We start from the raw sequence: 18,903 nt of genomic DNA on the forward strand, positions 1-18,903 counted from the left end.
CTGTCGTCTGTTTATACCTCTTGAAAACACGTTTTACATCATATCCACATGAAAGTTTGTGTTTATGTGTTATAAAGTGTGTAGATCGACATACTATATGTATTAGTGTTAATTGTTTTCAGTTTTAAAATCTGTTTTTTGTGAACTATCACGATTGTGATACCTAGGTCTAGGTAGTACCTAACCTAAAACTTGAATGTGTTGAACAAAACAGTTAAAAACATTTAGTAATGGCCAACTTAGCTTTCGATGAAGACTTAATTATAGAACAGTTAGATAATTCAGACATCGAAGGATTCTCGGAGGATGATGAAGACCTGGATCAGAACTACAAACCTTCGTCTGAGGCCGACGATGATGACAACTCATCAGATGATGATGGAGATGTTACTCCCACTCCCACATCACCAGTAGCCCAAGCAAGTAAGCCTAAACCTAATTCATGGAAAAAAGCAGAGTTTTCATCCAAGCTAGATGTTGATAAAAATTATGTTATTACAGACCGCACTATTTACAGTCCAGCCCAGTACTTTGAGAAATACTTCACCCGAGAAATATTTGATTTATTTGCATTCCATACAAATCAGTATTTTCAACAACAAAATGGTGCGCCCATGACTATTCCATGCACAGCAGCTGAAATAAAAAAGGTTTTTGGCATTCATGGGCTGATGGGGATTTTTAAATATCCTAAAATACGCATGTATTGGTAAATGAAACACCCATTCAAAGAAATAATTGAATCGATGTCTAGGAACAGGTTCTTTCAGCTAAGAGTCAATTTACATTGTATTGACAACTTATCAATGACTCAAGATCAACAAAAATCCAACAGATTGTGGAAAGTTCAGCCCATCATCGATGCAGTTCGCAAACGCTGTCTAGAGCTAGAACGAGGCAGTGGTACATACTCAATTGATGAGCAAATCATCCCCTTTTAAGGAAGTTGTCCAGTGCGACAAGTTGTAAAAAATAAACCAAGGCCTGTGGGTCTGAAAAACTATGTTATGACCACTAGTAATGGTCTCTTGCTTGATTTTGAGGTTCAACAAGGCCCTACTACACCTTTTACGGATACTACTCTAGGACATGGACCCGCTGTGATTCTGCGCCTTGTTCAAACACTTCCTCCAGGAAGTTCTGTTTATTTTGATAGGTATTTTACCACCATTCCTTTGCTTGAAAAACTAACTCAGATGCAAATTGATGGCACGGGTACGTTACAAACAAACAGAATTTCAAAGAAAGATAATCAGTTCAAAAATCCTGACTTGAGCAAAAGTAGGCAACGCCAACTAAAAAGAGGGGAGTATGATGAATACACCAGGGATGACAATGAATTGTGTCTACTAATGTGGAAGGACAGTAAAGCCATAATCATGGGCTCGACTAGTACAGGATCAGAGACAGTCGCAACTGTCAAACGATGGAACAAGCAAACAAAGACTTATATTGATGTTCAGTGCCCCGCCATTGTAAGAAAGTATAATGAATGTATGGGGGGTGTAGACGTACTTGATCAGATGATGGAGTATTGGAGGTCCTGGCTTCGTACCAAAAAATGGCCCTTGAAGGTGATCATCCACTTTTTCGACCTAGCAATTGTGAACTCATGGTTCGAGTACCGCTTGGCCTGTGAACTATCTAACATCAAGAAAAAAGATCAATTGCAGCTGATGGATTTCAGGCTGTCGATTGCTGAGTATCTTGTAGGTGGACCAACTCGGAAACGGACCTCAGAACATCTAGAAGATGCCGAAGAACCACCAATGTGGCGTGTGAACAAAATAGTCGCTCCAGTGGCGAAACCATCTCAAGACAAGCGATATGATGGTTACAACCATTGGCCATGTGTTGACAATCTCAAGAATCCCCACACATGTCGACTAGAAGGTTGCAAGTCCAGATCCAGGACCAGATGTAAGAAGTGCAACGTTTACCTTTGCTTGAACAAAGGCGCTGACTGCTTTGTAAAATTTCATACAAATGAGTAATTTTAACAATGTGAGGTGACATAAAGTTTTGTGTTTAAATTTTTCTCTTTTTAAATTACTCTTAACCAGTAGTAAGGGTGACTGTAGTTTTTTTTCTATTTTTAAATACATGTTTTAAAAAGATTCACAATTGTTACACTTTTTTGGTAGGATCCACTCAGACCCAGGTGTCACAATTGTAAAACCCCTCCCCCCCCTCCATCCATGAAAAAAAAAATAATATTTTAGTCTTATTTTGGTTGCTAATAAACTATAACTTTGTATTATTTAAACAATTTTCCTATATTTTTGTTGTGGGTCTCAAAGGGCTATAAATGCAACATCGTGTTGATGATGCACGTTACTGTATTTAACTTAGCTCAGTGTTAACGAAAAACTTTACATTAATGTCATAAATAAACTTGCTTCCAAGAATGAAATCGCAATATCAATTTTGTAAACGAAATCTCTCAATTCATGTGACATTTAACATGTGACATAGTAGCACATGAAGACTTAAGAAATTAGCTATTGCCTTCGAATTTGGATGTAACCTGAGTGAAGCTTGTTACGCTACACGTGACGTGGCTTACTCTTCGCCGGTAGTGTGTTTTACCAATCAAAATAATAGTCAAAAAATATTCAAAAATATAGGCTAAATTTATTTTATTCGAGAAATACATCTCTTGATGACGCAGTCACGTCACCTCACAAACAAGTGGTCTTTTGATGTTCATACAGATTACAGTGTCGTTGTATTAAATTACACGAGTGTAAGTTTGTGTCACATTGTGTCGCTCGGTAGTCAAAATGTTAACAACTTGTGTAAATGACCTTTTAGTTACAAGACGAAACATTACCTCTGTTTATAATGCTTCAAGTAGAAAGTGTAAATGTGTTTGATGTACTTTTACGCACAAAAATGACTTAAAATTTCCATCTCATAAATCTGAATAAAAGGTTAAGAATGATTTAAGCATTCAAGAGCAGTATTTTGATTAAAAACTGAACATAGTTAACTCGTATATAAATAAATATTATATAATTTATAGACAAAACTTTTTTAAGATACGAATAAATAACATTGTAAATTTAATAATAGACATTTGTAAATAGACATTTAGCCTGATTTTTAAAGGTACTACGTGTAACTTACTCGTTTTGTTTTTTCTCTGTATATTTCTTAAGGCTAGTACATGAAGGTATATATATATATCTCATTGAGAGATCCCAGTAAGAGTCCCGGCGGAGTAAGGACTTTTGTGATTAGTTGTTATTGACATTGAATCAACTATTCAATTTATCAAAATTTCATTGATATATATATATATATATATATATATATATATATATATATATAAGATTCTGGTTAAGTAATATACACATTTACATAACTCATAGAAAGAACTAAGGAAGAGGTTTTATATATATATATATATATATATAAGTAGATATGAATGTAAGGGTTCTAGACCACTTTTGGGACAGACAGAAAATCAAGGGAAAATACTGTTTAAAGGACAATAAACGAATCTGTAAAATCAAACAGTAAGGGGTTCTAGACCACTTTTGGGACAGTCAGAAAATCAATGTAAAATACTGTCCATTGAACCATAAACAAATCTATAAATCATGAACTAAAAATTAACCGAATCTATAGCTGTTTTACTGTTCATTGTAGGCTTCTAATTTCTTAAGCTGTTTTAATGAAAAAATCCAGAAATCTTAATGAAAAATCTATAAACGGAAATAATGAAATTTGCTAACATTCGCTCAACAGAAAATAAGACGATTTTTACTGAATTTCTCTAATATCGTTCTTAATCACATCATAGGCTAAAAATTTCTCAGAAACCACAACCACATAACAAATCGCGTTTGTAACAGCATTTTGAAAATCCATATTGATAATTATATCGTTCTTTGAACTAGAAATATTTGTCAAACTCTTTGTTGTATCAATGACATAAATGGGTCTATTTGCTATAAATTCTTTGGGGTTGTAATACATTTCCATATTTTTGTAGTAAACTTTCTTAAAATCTTGATACATCTGATACATGATTCTGAAAAGACCACCGGAAATGTTTAAATTTTGTAATTCATCTGGATAATAAGAACCATTCAATTTTACTCTGATATTTTTCACATTCAAACTGTCGAACTTTGAAGGATTTTTTTCTTGATTATTCTGTCTATCTGTTTGAAAACCAATGATAACGAACTTGGGATTGAAGATATTTCTATAAATATTTGTGATATCGAACGAATAAGTTGTTCCGGAAATACCTTTTTGCTCAATACATTGCCAATCTAGAAAATTAAACGTGATGTTTTGAGATTTTATAATTTCATCAATCAACTGAATTTTACTCGTGGTTTTGTAATCAATCATCGGAACTCTAATGAAAAACTCGTTAATTGTAATTTTGCCATCAACAGGCATAACATTTCCAGTTGCAGTCTTCAGAATCACATCATCGTCTTCAGCTCTTATAAAACTAATGTAAAATCCACCTTTATAGATCGGAATAGTAACATTTTCAAAGAATCCTAAGCCGAAATGTGCTAAATCACCGACCGCTTCAAATTGTCCAAATTTAAAAGTTGATTCAAAACTGTTTGAAAATACATCACTTTTGGAATAACAAATGGTTCCTTTAATAGTGCTTAATTGACCACAGTTTTCGACTTCTTCTATCAATTTATTGTGTTTTCTTACTTCAATCTTAGAAAATAAAAACGGTATAAAATTATCGATTAATCTAACATTATCAGTTCCAAGATATGCTTGACCATCTTGTTTTGTTAAAGTTCCAGAAATATAAAACTGGAAGTTAGACGAGCAAAAGTTATCTCCAAAATCAATATTAAACTCAGTTCTTTTATTCGGTTCATTCAAATGTTGTTTACTAATTGGATAGAAATTTTTAAACTCCGCCCTTTCAATATCGCCTGAATACTTTTTGTAGTCCACCATTTAATAAGAGAAAATTTAGAAATTTTAAACATCATGTATAAGTCGATAAGAAAAGATTTTAGTCATTTTTTAATGATCTACTTCGTCATATTCAGGATTCTGTTCCTTAAATTTTGCGATCTCGGTCACATATTTCAATAAAATCTGCACAGGATAGTAACCGCTATCTATAATATTGTTCCAATCAACTGTATCTTTATTTTCATCCAAAAACTTTATACTCAAGTGTTGATAGAGGCAAAGAACAGACATATGATCTTTTAATTGATAATGTATATTTTCTTGAATGAACTCTGATGATAAAGTTTGATATTTAGCAATGTTATACCAATTCAATTTGTTTACGTATAATCTCATCATATCTTCGGATAATTCATATTTTTTGAGAAATGTCATCCCAATGTTCTTTTTTCAAATCTCTTTCGTGTTGCATGATAAAAAGATCGAAAGCACTGTAATGTCCCGCCATCTCTATTTATTAGGAAAAAATTTCAAAATCAAGTTTTTATAAATTGGCTCTTTTTTGCGTTACATTCAGCACATTTTCCAGAAACTCTTTTAACTCCATTGATGTTAGCATAGTATTTTATATCATTTGTTGCAGTTTTTGCCTTACACCTCACACAATATATGAGCGCCATTTATTTAGGGAAAATTTATCGTGCATAAAACCCTACGCGAATACCTATTTCAGTAAGATCTTCCTCCATATTATTAAGTTTTTTTTTCTAATTTTTGAAATTTGACAGCATAAGAATCATTGTATTCAACAAATTTATGACCAATATTCTCAAAAGTTTTCGTAGCATCTAAACTAAACTTATCAAAAGACTCTTTAAAATTAGTAAGTTTTTCATTAATTTCACCAACATCGTCTACTGATCTTCTATTTCTGGCTTCTAACTTGTCATAGACTTCTGTTGTAAAATCTTTAACATGCTGTTTATGATTCTCGTAATTTTGTTTTAGTTCATTAAACATTTTAATAGGATCTTCTAATTGAATCATTACAACAACATCAAATGGATTAATTCCTTTACTAACACCGCTAATTCTTTTTCCTTTAAAATCTAAGGCATTTTTAACATTCGGATCATGTAAATCAACAATATCGATGTTTTCTGATAATTTTAGAGGTTTTAAAATTTGTTCTTTAACAACAACATCATGTTTGTCAATACCAGGTCGAACACCGACAATTCTTTTTTTATTAGCCAAACTAACATAATTCTTTTCAACTTTGATCGCTTCAGTAATTTCATCAGCTTTTTCGATGTGAGACATTAAATTGGTAAATAATTTTTTTACACCATCATCAACTTCTTTTTCCAATGTTTTTATTTTATCAGCAACTTCATTTGAACTCATGAAATTTGCAAGTTTGTTATCATATTCTGCTTTAAAATCTTCAATCTCGACAGCAAACATATCTGAATCTGGAAGGTTTTGTAATACATTTTCTAACTTGTTATCAAACTCATTTCTCAAACTATCAAAATTCAAACTATTATCTACATTTTGAATAATTTGTGTTCCAAATACGTCAAAAATATTTTGTGAATCCATATTTATTAAGCAATAATTTGTTAACAACTTCTTTAAAATCTTTACCATTACTCAGTTCATTCAAAACAAAAACACATAAATGACCACAAATTGGGGGATCTTTATAGTCTTGAATCTGAGAATCATTGTAGTAGACGCTTGATTTTTTCAAATATTTAATCAATTCTATAGGTGGTTTGTCCTCAATTCTTCCATACGAATCAAAATAATATGCATTCTTATCATTTTTATAATAACAAATCCAATGTGTTCCACTTCCCATAATCGAGTCTAAATTCACAATTCCACATTCAAATTTCTTAACTTTTTCAGGTAATGTATCGCGCATAAAAATTCCTCTAAAATGTTTAATGTTTTTGCAGATTTCTTCCAATTCTCCGAATGTTAAGGGTTCAAATTTTTTTTCCGATGTTTGATTTCACGTAATTCAAAGTTTTTTCATCTAATCCAGATCCTGTAACATCTTCCAACTCTTTATCTAACCAATTTAAAATGTTTCGAACAATAGGAATCACATCTTTTTTAACGATTGGAGCAGCTTTACGAACATAAGGAACAACATTTTTAACAACTGGAATATTTTCTCCAAAATCTAATAAATCTTTCAAAAGTCCACCATTTTTAAGTTCTTTCAACTGATTATAAGAAAATTCTATTCTGGTTCCTTTATTGTTTTTCTTATGTTTTTCGAGTTTATTGTATTGTCTATTTGTTAAAAATATCTTATCTTCGCCATTTTTTAGTTGATCTATTTTAAATTGAATACTAACGGGTATTTTTTTCTTAAAAGCGGATTTTATTTTTTCTTTCTGATTTTTGCTGAAATTTACGTTCACCTCCATTTATATAGTTAAAATTTCAAGTTCTCTTCAATTCCCATTCCTAGTTTTCTCTTCAAAAACATTGCTCCAACTGTTGGAAGTGCAACAAATCTTTCACCTAAGCTAGCATCTTTTGATAAAAATCTATCCATTGCCTTATCTTGCAAAACTTTATCTGCTATATGTCTGGAATTTGTGTCTCTATGTTTTGCATAAAAAATATCGTGTTCCATAGCAGCTTGATCTAATTTATTTATACCAGGATCTCCTCTTTTTAGTCTTTTTTCGAGTTTTGTGCCAGGCCCCAGATACTGATAAGTTGGTACGTGTAATTCAAAAGGTAAATTGTTGATAAAATCATTCAAAAGTCCGCTACCTTCAATCATAGATGAACTTATTGCCGGCAAAATTCGTTTTAAATATTTAATTCCATCAGGTTTTTCAATCATTTCGTCAAGTTTGTTCGAAATAAAATCTTTAATAGCTTTCTTTTCATTCAAAAAATTGTTGTTTCCAGCCTTCTCTTGAGCATAAATATAATTAATAATTCCATCGAGTTTTGTCAAATCGTCGATATATCTGTACTCAATCTTATTATCATTGTATTTTCTTACACCTGATCCTTCGATTCGTTTTTCCCAAATTGGTTTAATCAAATTGATATATTTTTTACCTCTACTTGACTTAGGCTTCTTAGTAGATGGATCATTATTTTTGTAAATTGAGTCAGATTCCCATAAAATTTCTGTATACTTTTTCAAATCTTCTTCAGAATATAAATTATCTTTTGGAGCGTCATAGTCTGTTAATAATCTCCATAAACCTTGAGTTCCTTCATATGTTTTTTTCATTAATAATGATATCATTATGTTCAAAATTCACGGGCAAATTTCCAATCATAAAACTTTTCTTTTTTTTATCCCAATACAAACCAAATTTATCATCTTTTACTCTAGGAAGGAATTTTTTACCAATTTCACCAATTATTATATCCGTTGTTCCAGGACTTATTGGTTCAACTATGGTAGAGTCTTCAATGATTCGAGGTCTAAATGGTGTTGAAGATGGTAATTTTGGCAATTCAAACTCTTCTACTTCAGATTCTGGAATCGAAATATCGGCAAATTGTCGTACAACTGGAACCAAATTCATTAAATTTTGATTATCGCTTAAAACATTTTCAATTTTGCCCTCAACATTTTTTATTGCAGAAGTTACAGGTTGATTAATTTTTTGAATAAGTTCTTGTTCTTCTTCATCAATTCGAATCTGTTCTTTAAATTCTTTGATTAATTTCTTTTCGATTTGATCAAGTTTTTTCGCTTCTTCAGAAGTTACGTTCACCATTTATTTAGGAAAATTTTGAAACGTGGAACACGAAACGTGGAACGTAAAAACGTGAACGTGGAACGTAAAACGTGAACGTGGAACGTAAAAACGTGAACAGATTTACCGTTTTTCAGTTGTTTTCATAATGTAAATAAAAAGTAAAGATAATGTAAAAATAATTGTAACAAATATTTTATCTAGTAGATTTGTCAGACCACTGAGCAGCATTTATATTAGAAAATTTATTCAAATATTTACCATTTTTAGGCTTCAAAGTTAAATTAATAGTTAAAAATCCATAGTCTTCTTTCCAAATTTTATCACATAATTCATTAAAGTGGTTAAAACTCATATCAGATCCCACATAATTGTTGTAAATCTTTCTCGAATAGTGATCGTCTTGCTTAAAAACACACAACATATTCAAATTATTTCTAATAACTTGTTTATCAACCTTTGAAAAGCATTGGGAAAGATAGATACAAGAGATATTTTTGTGACGAGACATTACGAAATATTCCTTAATAACGTCTTGATTTCCTAAAATACAGTCATCGAAAACGATTAACGAATTGGGTTTACATTCGCTTAATGGAACTATGTCCTCAGAGGCATTATAAAAATGTGATACCTTTTTGCTTAAGTTTTTCTCAATATTTTCAAATCTTTCTTGCAATTTTTTATAAGCGTCTTGTTCTAAAGATTTACTAAAAACATACAAATTGGAATAAGGAATCAACCTATTGTAGATAAAATTCAATAATAAAGTTGTTTTTTCCACATCCACTTGAACCAACAATTAACAATCTGATTGGTTGATCTTTCTTATTTTCTTCAAACGTTTGAAGTTTTATCTGATCTTTTTGCTTTAAAAATTTCTCCATTTAAATAACGAAAATGAAGCTGTTCAAGTTGACTTCAGAAAGCTCTAAATTAGTTTTAAACTTGGAACATCCTATACACTTAGAGGAAGAATCAAATTATTTTATCGGTTTAAGCGGTTTTTATTCTGACAATTTTGTAATAAATATTAGTGAAAGTTCTCCTTATTGTATAGGATGTTCCAAGTTTAAAACTAATTTAGAGCTTTCTGAAGTCAACTTGAACAGCTTCATTTTCGTTATTTAAATGGAGAAATTTTTAAAGCAAAAAGATCAGATAAAACTTCAAACGTTTGAAGAAAATAAGAAAGATCAACCAATCAGATTGTTAATTGTTGGTTCAAGTGGATGTGGAAAAACAACTTTATTATTGAATTTTATCTACAATAGGTTGATTCCTTATTCCAATTTGTATGTTTTTAGTAAATCTTTAGAACAAGACGCTTATAAAAAATTGCAAGAAAGATTTGAAAATATTGAGAAAAACTTAAGCAAAAAGGTATCACATTTTTATAATGCCTCTGAGGACATAGTTCCATTAAGCGAATGTAAACCCAATTCGTTAATCGTTTTCGATGACTGTATTTTAGAAAATCAAGACGTTATTAAGGAATATTTCGTAATGTCTCGTCACAAAAATATCTCTTGTATCTATCTTTCCCAATGCTTTTCAAAGGTTGATAAACAAGTTATTAGAAATAATTTGAATATGTTGTGTGTTTTTAAGCAAGACGATCACTATTCGAGAAAGATTTACAACAATTATGTGGGATCTGATATGAGTTTTAACCACTTTAATGAATTATGTGATAAAATTTGGAAAGAAGACTATGGATTTTTAACTATTAATTTAACTTTGAAGCCTAAAAATGGTAAATATTTGAATAAATTTTCTAATATAAATGCTGCTCAGTGGTCTGACAAATCTACTAGATAAAATATTTGTTACAATTATTTTTACATTATCTTTACTTTTTATTTACATTATGAAAACAACTGAAAAACGGTAAATCTGTTCACGTTTTTACGTTCCACGTTCACGTTTTACGTTCCACGTTCACGTTTTTACGTTCCACGTTTCGTGTTCCACGTTTCAAAATTTTCCTAAATAAATGGTGAACGTAACTTCTGAAGAAGCGAAAAAAAACTTGATCAAATCGAAAAGAAATTAATCAAAGAATTTAAAGAACAGATTCGAATTGATGAAGAAGAACAAGAACTTATTCAAAAAATTAATCAACCTGTAACTTCTGCAATAAAAAATGTTGAGGGCAAAATTGAAAATGTTTTAAGCGATAATCAAAATTTAATGAATTTGGTTCCAGTTGTACGACAATTTGCCGATATTTCGATTCCAGAATCTGAAGTAGAAGAGTTTGAATTGCCAAAATTACCATCTTCAACACCATTTAGACCTCGAATCATTGAAGACTCTACCATAGTTGAACCAATAAGTCCTGGAACAACGGATATAATAATTGGTGAAATTGGTAAAAAATTCCTTCCTAGAGTAAAAGATGATAAATTTGGTTTGTATTGGGATAAAAAAAAGAAAAGTTTTATGATTGGAAATTTGCCCGTGAATTTTGAACATAATGATATCATTATTAATGAAAAAACATATGAAGGAACTCAAGGTTTATGGAGATTATTAACAGACTATGACGCTCCAAAAGATAATTTATATTCTGAAGAAGATTTGAAAAAGTATACAGAAATTTTATGGGAATCTGACTCAATTTACAAAAATAATGATCCATCTACTAAGAAGCCTAAGTCAAGTAGAGGTAAAAAATATATCAATTTGATTAAACCAATTTGGGAAAAACGAATCGAAGGATCAGGTGTAAGAAAATACAATGATAATAAGATTGAGTACAGATATATCGACGATTTGACAAAACTCGATGGAATTATTAATTATATTTATGCTCAAGAGAAGGCTGGAAACAACAATTTTTTGAATGAAAAGAAAGCTATTAAAGATTTTATTTCGAACAAACTTGACGAAATGATTGAAAAAACCTGATGGAATTAAATATTTAAAACGAATTTTGCCGGCAATAAGTTCATCTATGATTGAAGGTAGTGGACTTTTGAATGATTTTATCAACAATTTACCTTTTGAATTACACGTACCAACTTATCAGTATCTGGGGCCTGGCACAAAACTCGAAAAAAGACTAAAAAGAGGAGATCCTGGTATAAATAAATTAGATCAAGCTGCTATGGAACACGATATTTTTTATGCAAAAACATAGAGACACAAATTCCAGACATATAGCAGATAAAGTTTTGCAAGATAAGGCAATGGATAGATTTTTATCAAAAGATGCTAGCTTAGGTGAAAGATTTGTTGCACTTCCAACAGTTGGAGCAATGTTTTTGAAGAGAAAACTAGGAATGGGAATTGAAGAGAACTTGAAATTTTAACTATATAAATGGAGGTGAACGTAAATTTCAGCAAAAATCAGAAAGAAAAAATAAAATCCGCTTTTAAGAAAAAAATACCCGTTAGTATTCAATTTAAAATAGATCAACTAAAAAATGGCGAAGATAAGATATTTTTAACAAATAGACAATACAATAAACTCGAAAAACATAAGAAAAACAATAAAGGAACCAGAATAGAATTTTCTTATAATCAGTTGAAAGAACTTAAAAATGGTGGACTTTTGAAAGATTTATTAGATTTTGGAGAAAATATTCCAGTTGTTAAAAATGTTGTTCCTTATGTTCGTAAAGCTGCTCCAATCGTTAAAAAAGATGTGATTCCTATTGTTCGAAACATTTTAAATTGGTTAGATAAAGAGTTGGAAGATGTTACAGGATCTGGATTAGATGAAAAAACTTTGAATTACGTGAAATCAAACATCGGAAAAAAAATTTGAACCCTTAACATTCGGAGAATTGGAAGAAATCTGCAAAAACATTAAACATTTTAGAGGAATTTTTATGCGCGATACATTACCTGAAAAAGTTAAGAAATTTGAATGTGGAATTGTGAATTTAGACTCGATTATGGGAAGTGGAACACATTGGATTTGTTATTATAAAAATGATAAGAATGCATATTATTTTGATTCGTATGGAAGAATTGAGGACAAACCACCTATAGAATTGATTAAATATTTGAAAAAATCAAGCGTCTACTACAATGATTCTCAGATTCAAGACTATAAAGATCCCCCAATTTGTGGTCATTTATGTGTTTTTGTTTTGAATGAACTGAGTAATGGTAAAGATTTTAAAGAAGTTGTTAACAAATTATTGCTTAATAAATATGGATTCACAAAATATTTTTGACGTATTTGGAACACAAATTATTCAAAATGTAGATAATAGTTTGAATTTTGATAGTTTGAGAAATGAGTTTGATAACAAGTTAGAAAATGTATTACAAAACCTTCCAGATTCAGATATGTTTGCTGTCGAGATTGAAGATTTTAAAGCAGAATATGATAACAAACTTGCAAATTTCATGAGTTCAAATGAAGTTGCTGATAAAATAAAAACATTGGAAAAAGAAGTTGATGATGGTGTAAAAAAAATTATTTACCAATTTAATGTCTCACATCGAAAAAGCTGATGAAATTACTGAAGCGATCAAAGTTGAAAAGAATTATGTTAGTTTGGCTAATAAAAAAAGAACTGTCGGTGTTCGACCTGGTATTGACAAACATGATGTTGTTGTTAAAGAACAAATTTTAAAACCTCTAAAATTATCAGAAAACATCGATATTGTTGATTTACATGATCCGAATGTTAAAAATGCCTTAGATTTTAAAGGAAAAAGAATTAGCGGTGTTAGTAAAGGAATTAATCCATTTGATGTTGTTGTAATGATTCAATTAGAAGATCCTATTAAAATGTTTAATGAACTAAAACAAAATTACGAGAATCATAAACAGCATGTTAAAGATTTTACAACAGAAGTCTATGACAAGTTAGAAGCCAGAAATAGAAGATCAGTAGACGATGTTGGTGAAATTAATGAAAAACTTACTAATTTTAAAGAGTCTTTTGATAAGTTTAGTTTAGATGCTACGAAAACTTTTGAGAATATTGGTCATAAATTTGTTGAATACAATGATTCTTATGCTGTCAAATTTCAAAAATTAGAAAAAAAACTTAATAATATGGAGGAAGATCTTACTGAAATAGGTATTCGCGTAGGGTTTTATGCACGATAAATTTTCCCTAAATAAATGGCGCTCATATATTGTGTGAGGTGTAAGGCAAAAACTGCAACAAATGATATAAAATACTATGCAAACATCAATGGAGTTAAAAGAGTTTCTGGAAAATGTGCTGAATGTAACGCAAAAAAGAGCCAATTTATAAAAACTTGATTTTGAAATTTTTTCCTAATAAATAGAGATGGCGGGACATTACAGTGCTTTCGATCTTTTTATCATGCAACACGAAAGAGATTTGAAAAAAAGAACATTGGGATGACATTTCTCAAAAATATGAATTATCCGAAGATATGATGAGATTATACGTAAACAAATTGAATTGGTATAACATTGCTAAATATCAAACTTTATCATCAGAGTTCATTCAAGAAAATATACATTATCAATTAAAAGATCATATGTCTGTTCTTTGCCTCTATCAACACTTGAGTATAAAGTTTTTGGATGAAAATAAAGATACAGTTGATTGGAACAATATTATAGATAGCGGTTACTATCCTGTGCAGATTTTATTGAAATATGTGACCGAGATCGCAAAATTTAAGGAACAGAATCCTGAATATGACGAAGTAGATCATTAAAAAATGACTAAAATCTTTTCTTATCGACTTATTCATGATGTTTAAAATTTCTAAATTTTCTCTTATTAAATGGTGGACTACAAAAGTATTCAGGCGATATTGAAAGGGCGGAGTTTAAAAATTTCTATCCAATTAGTAAACAACATTTGAATGAACCGAATAAAAGAACTGAGTTTAATATTGATTTTGGAGATAACTTTTGCTCGTCTAACTTCCAGTTTTATATTTCTGGAACTTTAACAAAACAAGATGGTCAAGCATATCTTGGAACTGATAATGTTAGATTAATCGATAATTTTATACCGTTTTTATTTTCTAAGATTGAAGTAAGAAAACACAATAAATTGATAGAAGAAGTCGAAAACTGTGGTCAATTAAGCACTATTAAAGGAACCATTTGTTATTCCAAAAGTGATGTATTTTCAAACAGTTTTGAATCAACTTTTAAATTTGGACAATTTGAAGCGGTCGGTGATTTAGCACATTTCGGCTTAGGATTCTTTGAAAATGTTACTATTCCGATCTATAAAGGTGGATTTTACATTAGTTTCATAAGAGCTGAAGACGATGATGTGATTCTGAAGACTGCAACTGGAAATGTTATGCCTGTTGATGGCAAAATTACAATTAACGAGTTTTTCATTAGAGTTCCGATGATTGATTACAAAACCACGAGTAAAATTCAGTTGATTGATGAAATTATAAAATCTCAAAACATCACGTTTAATTTTCTAGATTGGCAATGTATTGAGCAAAAAGGTATTTCCGGAACAACTTATTCGTTCGATATCACAAATATTTATAGAAATATCTTCAATCCCAAGTTCGTTATCATTGGTTTTCAAACAGATAGACAGAATAATCAAGAAAAAAATCCTTCAAAGTTCGATAGTTTGAATGTGAAAAATATCAGAGTAAAATTGAATGGTTCTTATTATCCAGATGAATTACAAAATTTAAACATTTCCGGTGGTCTTTTCAGAATCATGTATCAGATGTATCAAGATTTTAAGAAAGTTTACTACAAAAATATGGAAATGTATTACAACCCCAAAGAATTTATAGCAAATAGACCCATTTATGTCATTGATACAACAAAGAGTTTGACAAATATTTCTAGTTCAAAGAACGATATAATTATCAATATGGATTTTCAAAATGCTGTTACAAACGCGATTTGTTATGTGGTTGTGGTTTCTGAGAAATTTTTAGCCTATGATGTGATTAAGAACGATATTAGAGAAATTCAGTAAAAATCGTCTTATTTTCTGTTGAGCGAATGTTAGCAAATTTCATTATTTCCGTTTATAGATTTTTCATTAAGATTTCTGGATTTTTTCATTAAAACAGCTTAAGAAATTAGAAGCCTACAATGAACAGTAAAACAGCTATAGATTCGGTTAATTTTTAGTTCATGATTTATAGATTTGTTTATGGTTCAATGGACAGTATTTTACATTGATTTTCTGACTGTCCCAAAAGTGGTCTAGAACCCCTTACTGTTTGATTTTACAGATTCGTTTATTGTCCTTTAAACAGTATTTTCCCTTGATTTTCTGTCTGTCCCAAAAGTGGTCTAGAACCCTTACATTCATATCTACTTATATATATATATATATATATATATATATATATATATATATAATTTATTTACACATATATTTTTTTCAATAAACATTGAACAGCAAAAATTACTTGGTCATTATGTAAAGTCTTAACCACGAAAGCAACTCTCAAGGCAACACTTAAGTTATAAACGCCCTTCTTCTTATAAATCTTCCGTTAATCTTCATATCACGTGATAAATCAGTTTTTCCTGGTGACTAATAAATACACCTTGTATTTATATAGATTTTACTTCGAATTGGCAGTGCATTGTTTGAAGCATAAATGATTATTTATAATATCCTGTAATTGGATTTGGGGCCAAGGTGGCATTGTTCAGGGCCAAGATTATTATATAATTACAGTCCTGGTCATGTAACTAGATCAGTTAAAATGGATGTTTCACAAATAATGTTCTTTGTTGATAGTACACAGACTGAAGAGAACTAGGATTGAAAAAGCATTTTCTTCACGGACTACTCTAGACCCTTCGTAGTTCGATAATTTATTACAAATAATTGGCATGAAAGATAAATGCTCTTATTATATGAGTCAAGGAGATGAAGTATTTTTTTCAATTAAATTTACGATTACAACTTTTTGGAACAAATGCTAACCGAGGAACCACATATTATCTAGAATATATTATGCAATATCCACTAGATCTCTGGGGCTCCACCCTTTCAGTTCAGTTGTCCTCAACAATAATATTGACATTGGCCTTGTAGTTTTCTTAATGAGCGTTTACTTTAATTTTTGTTAAATTAAAACATAATCAGGCGGGAAAATTTTTCTTTGAGTTTATCCAATTGGTATAAAATAAAATTTAGATAAAAAATACTATATTTCGTTTTAATTTAGTAACTCTCGCTTTGGAATGTGAATCAGGGCTGTTATTGAGTGTGTTAAAATATTATAAGTGGAAATACCGATCTGGTTGTTTTGCTGTGCTCTTATTGGTCATTTTGTGAGTCAGGGTTTGTTATTGCTTGTATTGCTTAAATTACAATTATTGTCAAATCAGTCATTGTTTATATAGGAAAAAGAAAAACCACTTAATACTAGTTGTATAAAATCCAAATAATATGTATATTTTATATAATTTACTTAGTTTCAATTTAAAATGTTAGTAAATTATTTAAACGTGCATATTATGGATTTAACCAGTTACCACTTTAAATAAATATTGTTATTATTGTGTCGACTTTCCTTTCTACAAAGTTTATCTGCTCCCGTTGTATAGGTGATGTAACCAATCATGTTGTTATAACTGGAGCAAAGAGAGGCATCCTGCTGTAAAGTAGCTGTAATGTGGTCAGTGAATATTTCATGCTGCGTGAGTTAGTTTAATGGGTGAGAGTTACTCTTGCTATAATGAAATATAGCGAGAATTTCGGAAAAAGGAATCTCGCTTCATCCTAGTACTTATTTTCCTTTTGAAATACAGATTTTAATCTATCTATAATAAAACAAATATCTGTATAAAAGGTATTTTTTTAAATAACTATATCAATATTAAGGCAAACGAGTGACTGCTCCCACTCGAACACAGCCATCGACAACGTGGTCGATAATCTCTTAGACATCTCGGTCTCTGTTTTGAACGTTGCGATCTCCGATTCGCGCAGGAGCTTGTGATCTCTGGATATTTCCTTGAAAACGAAAAAGGCACCTTCAGCGTTAGGAAAGACGCCCAACCCTAAAATTTCAAACATTTAAATAAAATTCTCCAGAAGTAATCTAGTGTTTTAACTTTCATTTGGAATTTTTACGCAATTTGAAAACGCGAAAACAATCGAAAACAATGTGAAAAATTACAAAAAACTGGATCACAAGGGACAAACTTAAATTTTTCACTCAATTTTTGTTACGTCAAAAAATGAGAATTTTTATAATTTTTTAAAAATTTTTTATAAAAATTACATAAAAATTTACAGACGAGTGTAAAGAGTATAAGATAGTGTATCTAGAGATGTTTAGTAATTAAGCTGGTAAATAAAGGTAAGGTTTCAAAGCGCTCGTCAAATAAGCCAATTTATCTTTGTATAAAATAATCATCTATTGTGATTTTTATCATTACCTCTTTTACTCAGTATTTTACTCAGTAATGAAACATCATAAGATTCAGGATATATATTTTTTTATTTTACTTAAAATGAAATACAGAATATTGGATTTCAATTATTTCAAAAGGTATATTAATTAATTATGTAACTATTCACTACAAATAACAACCAGACTTTCATAGGGATTAATATAATAAATATATAATAATAATATCCAGGTCTACTCTCTGGATTTAATTAACATCTTTCTTGGAATTTTATTCAATAATAAGAGATAATCATGTTTTGTACATACTGTTATACGCCTCCAAACTTATTTGGAAAATAGAAATATGGTTTCATTTACGACGTGACAAGCTTCATCTTCTGTTTAGGATTAACCAGTTTTCATGACCTTGGCAAAAATTAAAGGAATATTCAGAAACAAAAAATAGCTTTTTACTGCTTTTAAAATTCATTTAATAAAAACCAATATACTTAAGAAGAGACAGCTTAGTATAATGCAAGTCTATAAATTTAATTAAGTTCAGTAAAAGCAGAATCCGATTTCGCAACCAATTTCCAGACAGTCTCCAACCAATTAATGTTTTCTGTGTGGTATTCCTCGGGCGGTTTTATAAAACTAAATTGCTTGAACTGTCGCTTTGCTTCAATAAAGAAATAAGTTTTAAAAGCTAATTTTATTTCAATAATTGAAGTAATATGTAGTTGGAATTTTGAAATATTATTGTATTTACAATATATGCTTTTACGAATTCCATTAGTAATCCTTTTCAATAAATTGCTTGTGATATCATTTTGAATTTAATTATTAGGTGACGATGTATGTTAGCTTATAACTACTACAGGCTAGTATAAAATACGTGCTATAAGTTGCATTTATATTTTATGTTACGGCTTTT

The 18,903-nt window shown here is 30.1% G+C and overlaps 1 protein-coding gene across 1 annotated transcript in view; it reads left to right on the forward strand.

The window, feature by feature from the left end:
- The first annotated feature begins 230 nt into the window (after positions 1–230).
- LOC124365498 (piggyBac transposable element-derived protein 3-like) overlaps positions 231–18,903 on the forward strand; it is a 48,584-nt gene continuing 29,911 nt past the window's right edge. Inside the window, exons 1-2 of the mRNA XM_046821480.1 lie at positions 231–423; positions 943–1,920. Coding sequence (XP_046677436.1) covers positions 231–423; positions 943–1,920 — 1,171 coding nt within the window. The remainder of the gene's footprint in view (positions 424–942; positions 1,921–18,903) is intronic.

The sequence above is a fragment of the Homalodisca vitripennis genome, chromosome 6 (genome assembly GCF_021130785.1).
Source record: "Homalodisca vitripennis isolate AUS2020 chromosome 6, UT_GWSS_2.1, whole genome shotgun sequence".
Lineage (NCBI taxonomy): Eukaryota > Metazoa > Arthropoda > Insecta > Hemiptera > Cicadellidae > Homalodisca > Homalodisca vitripennis.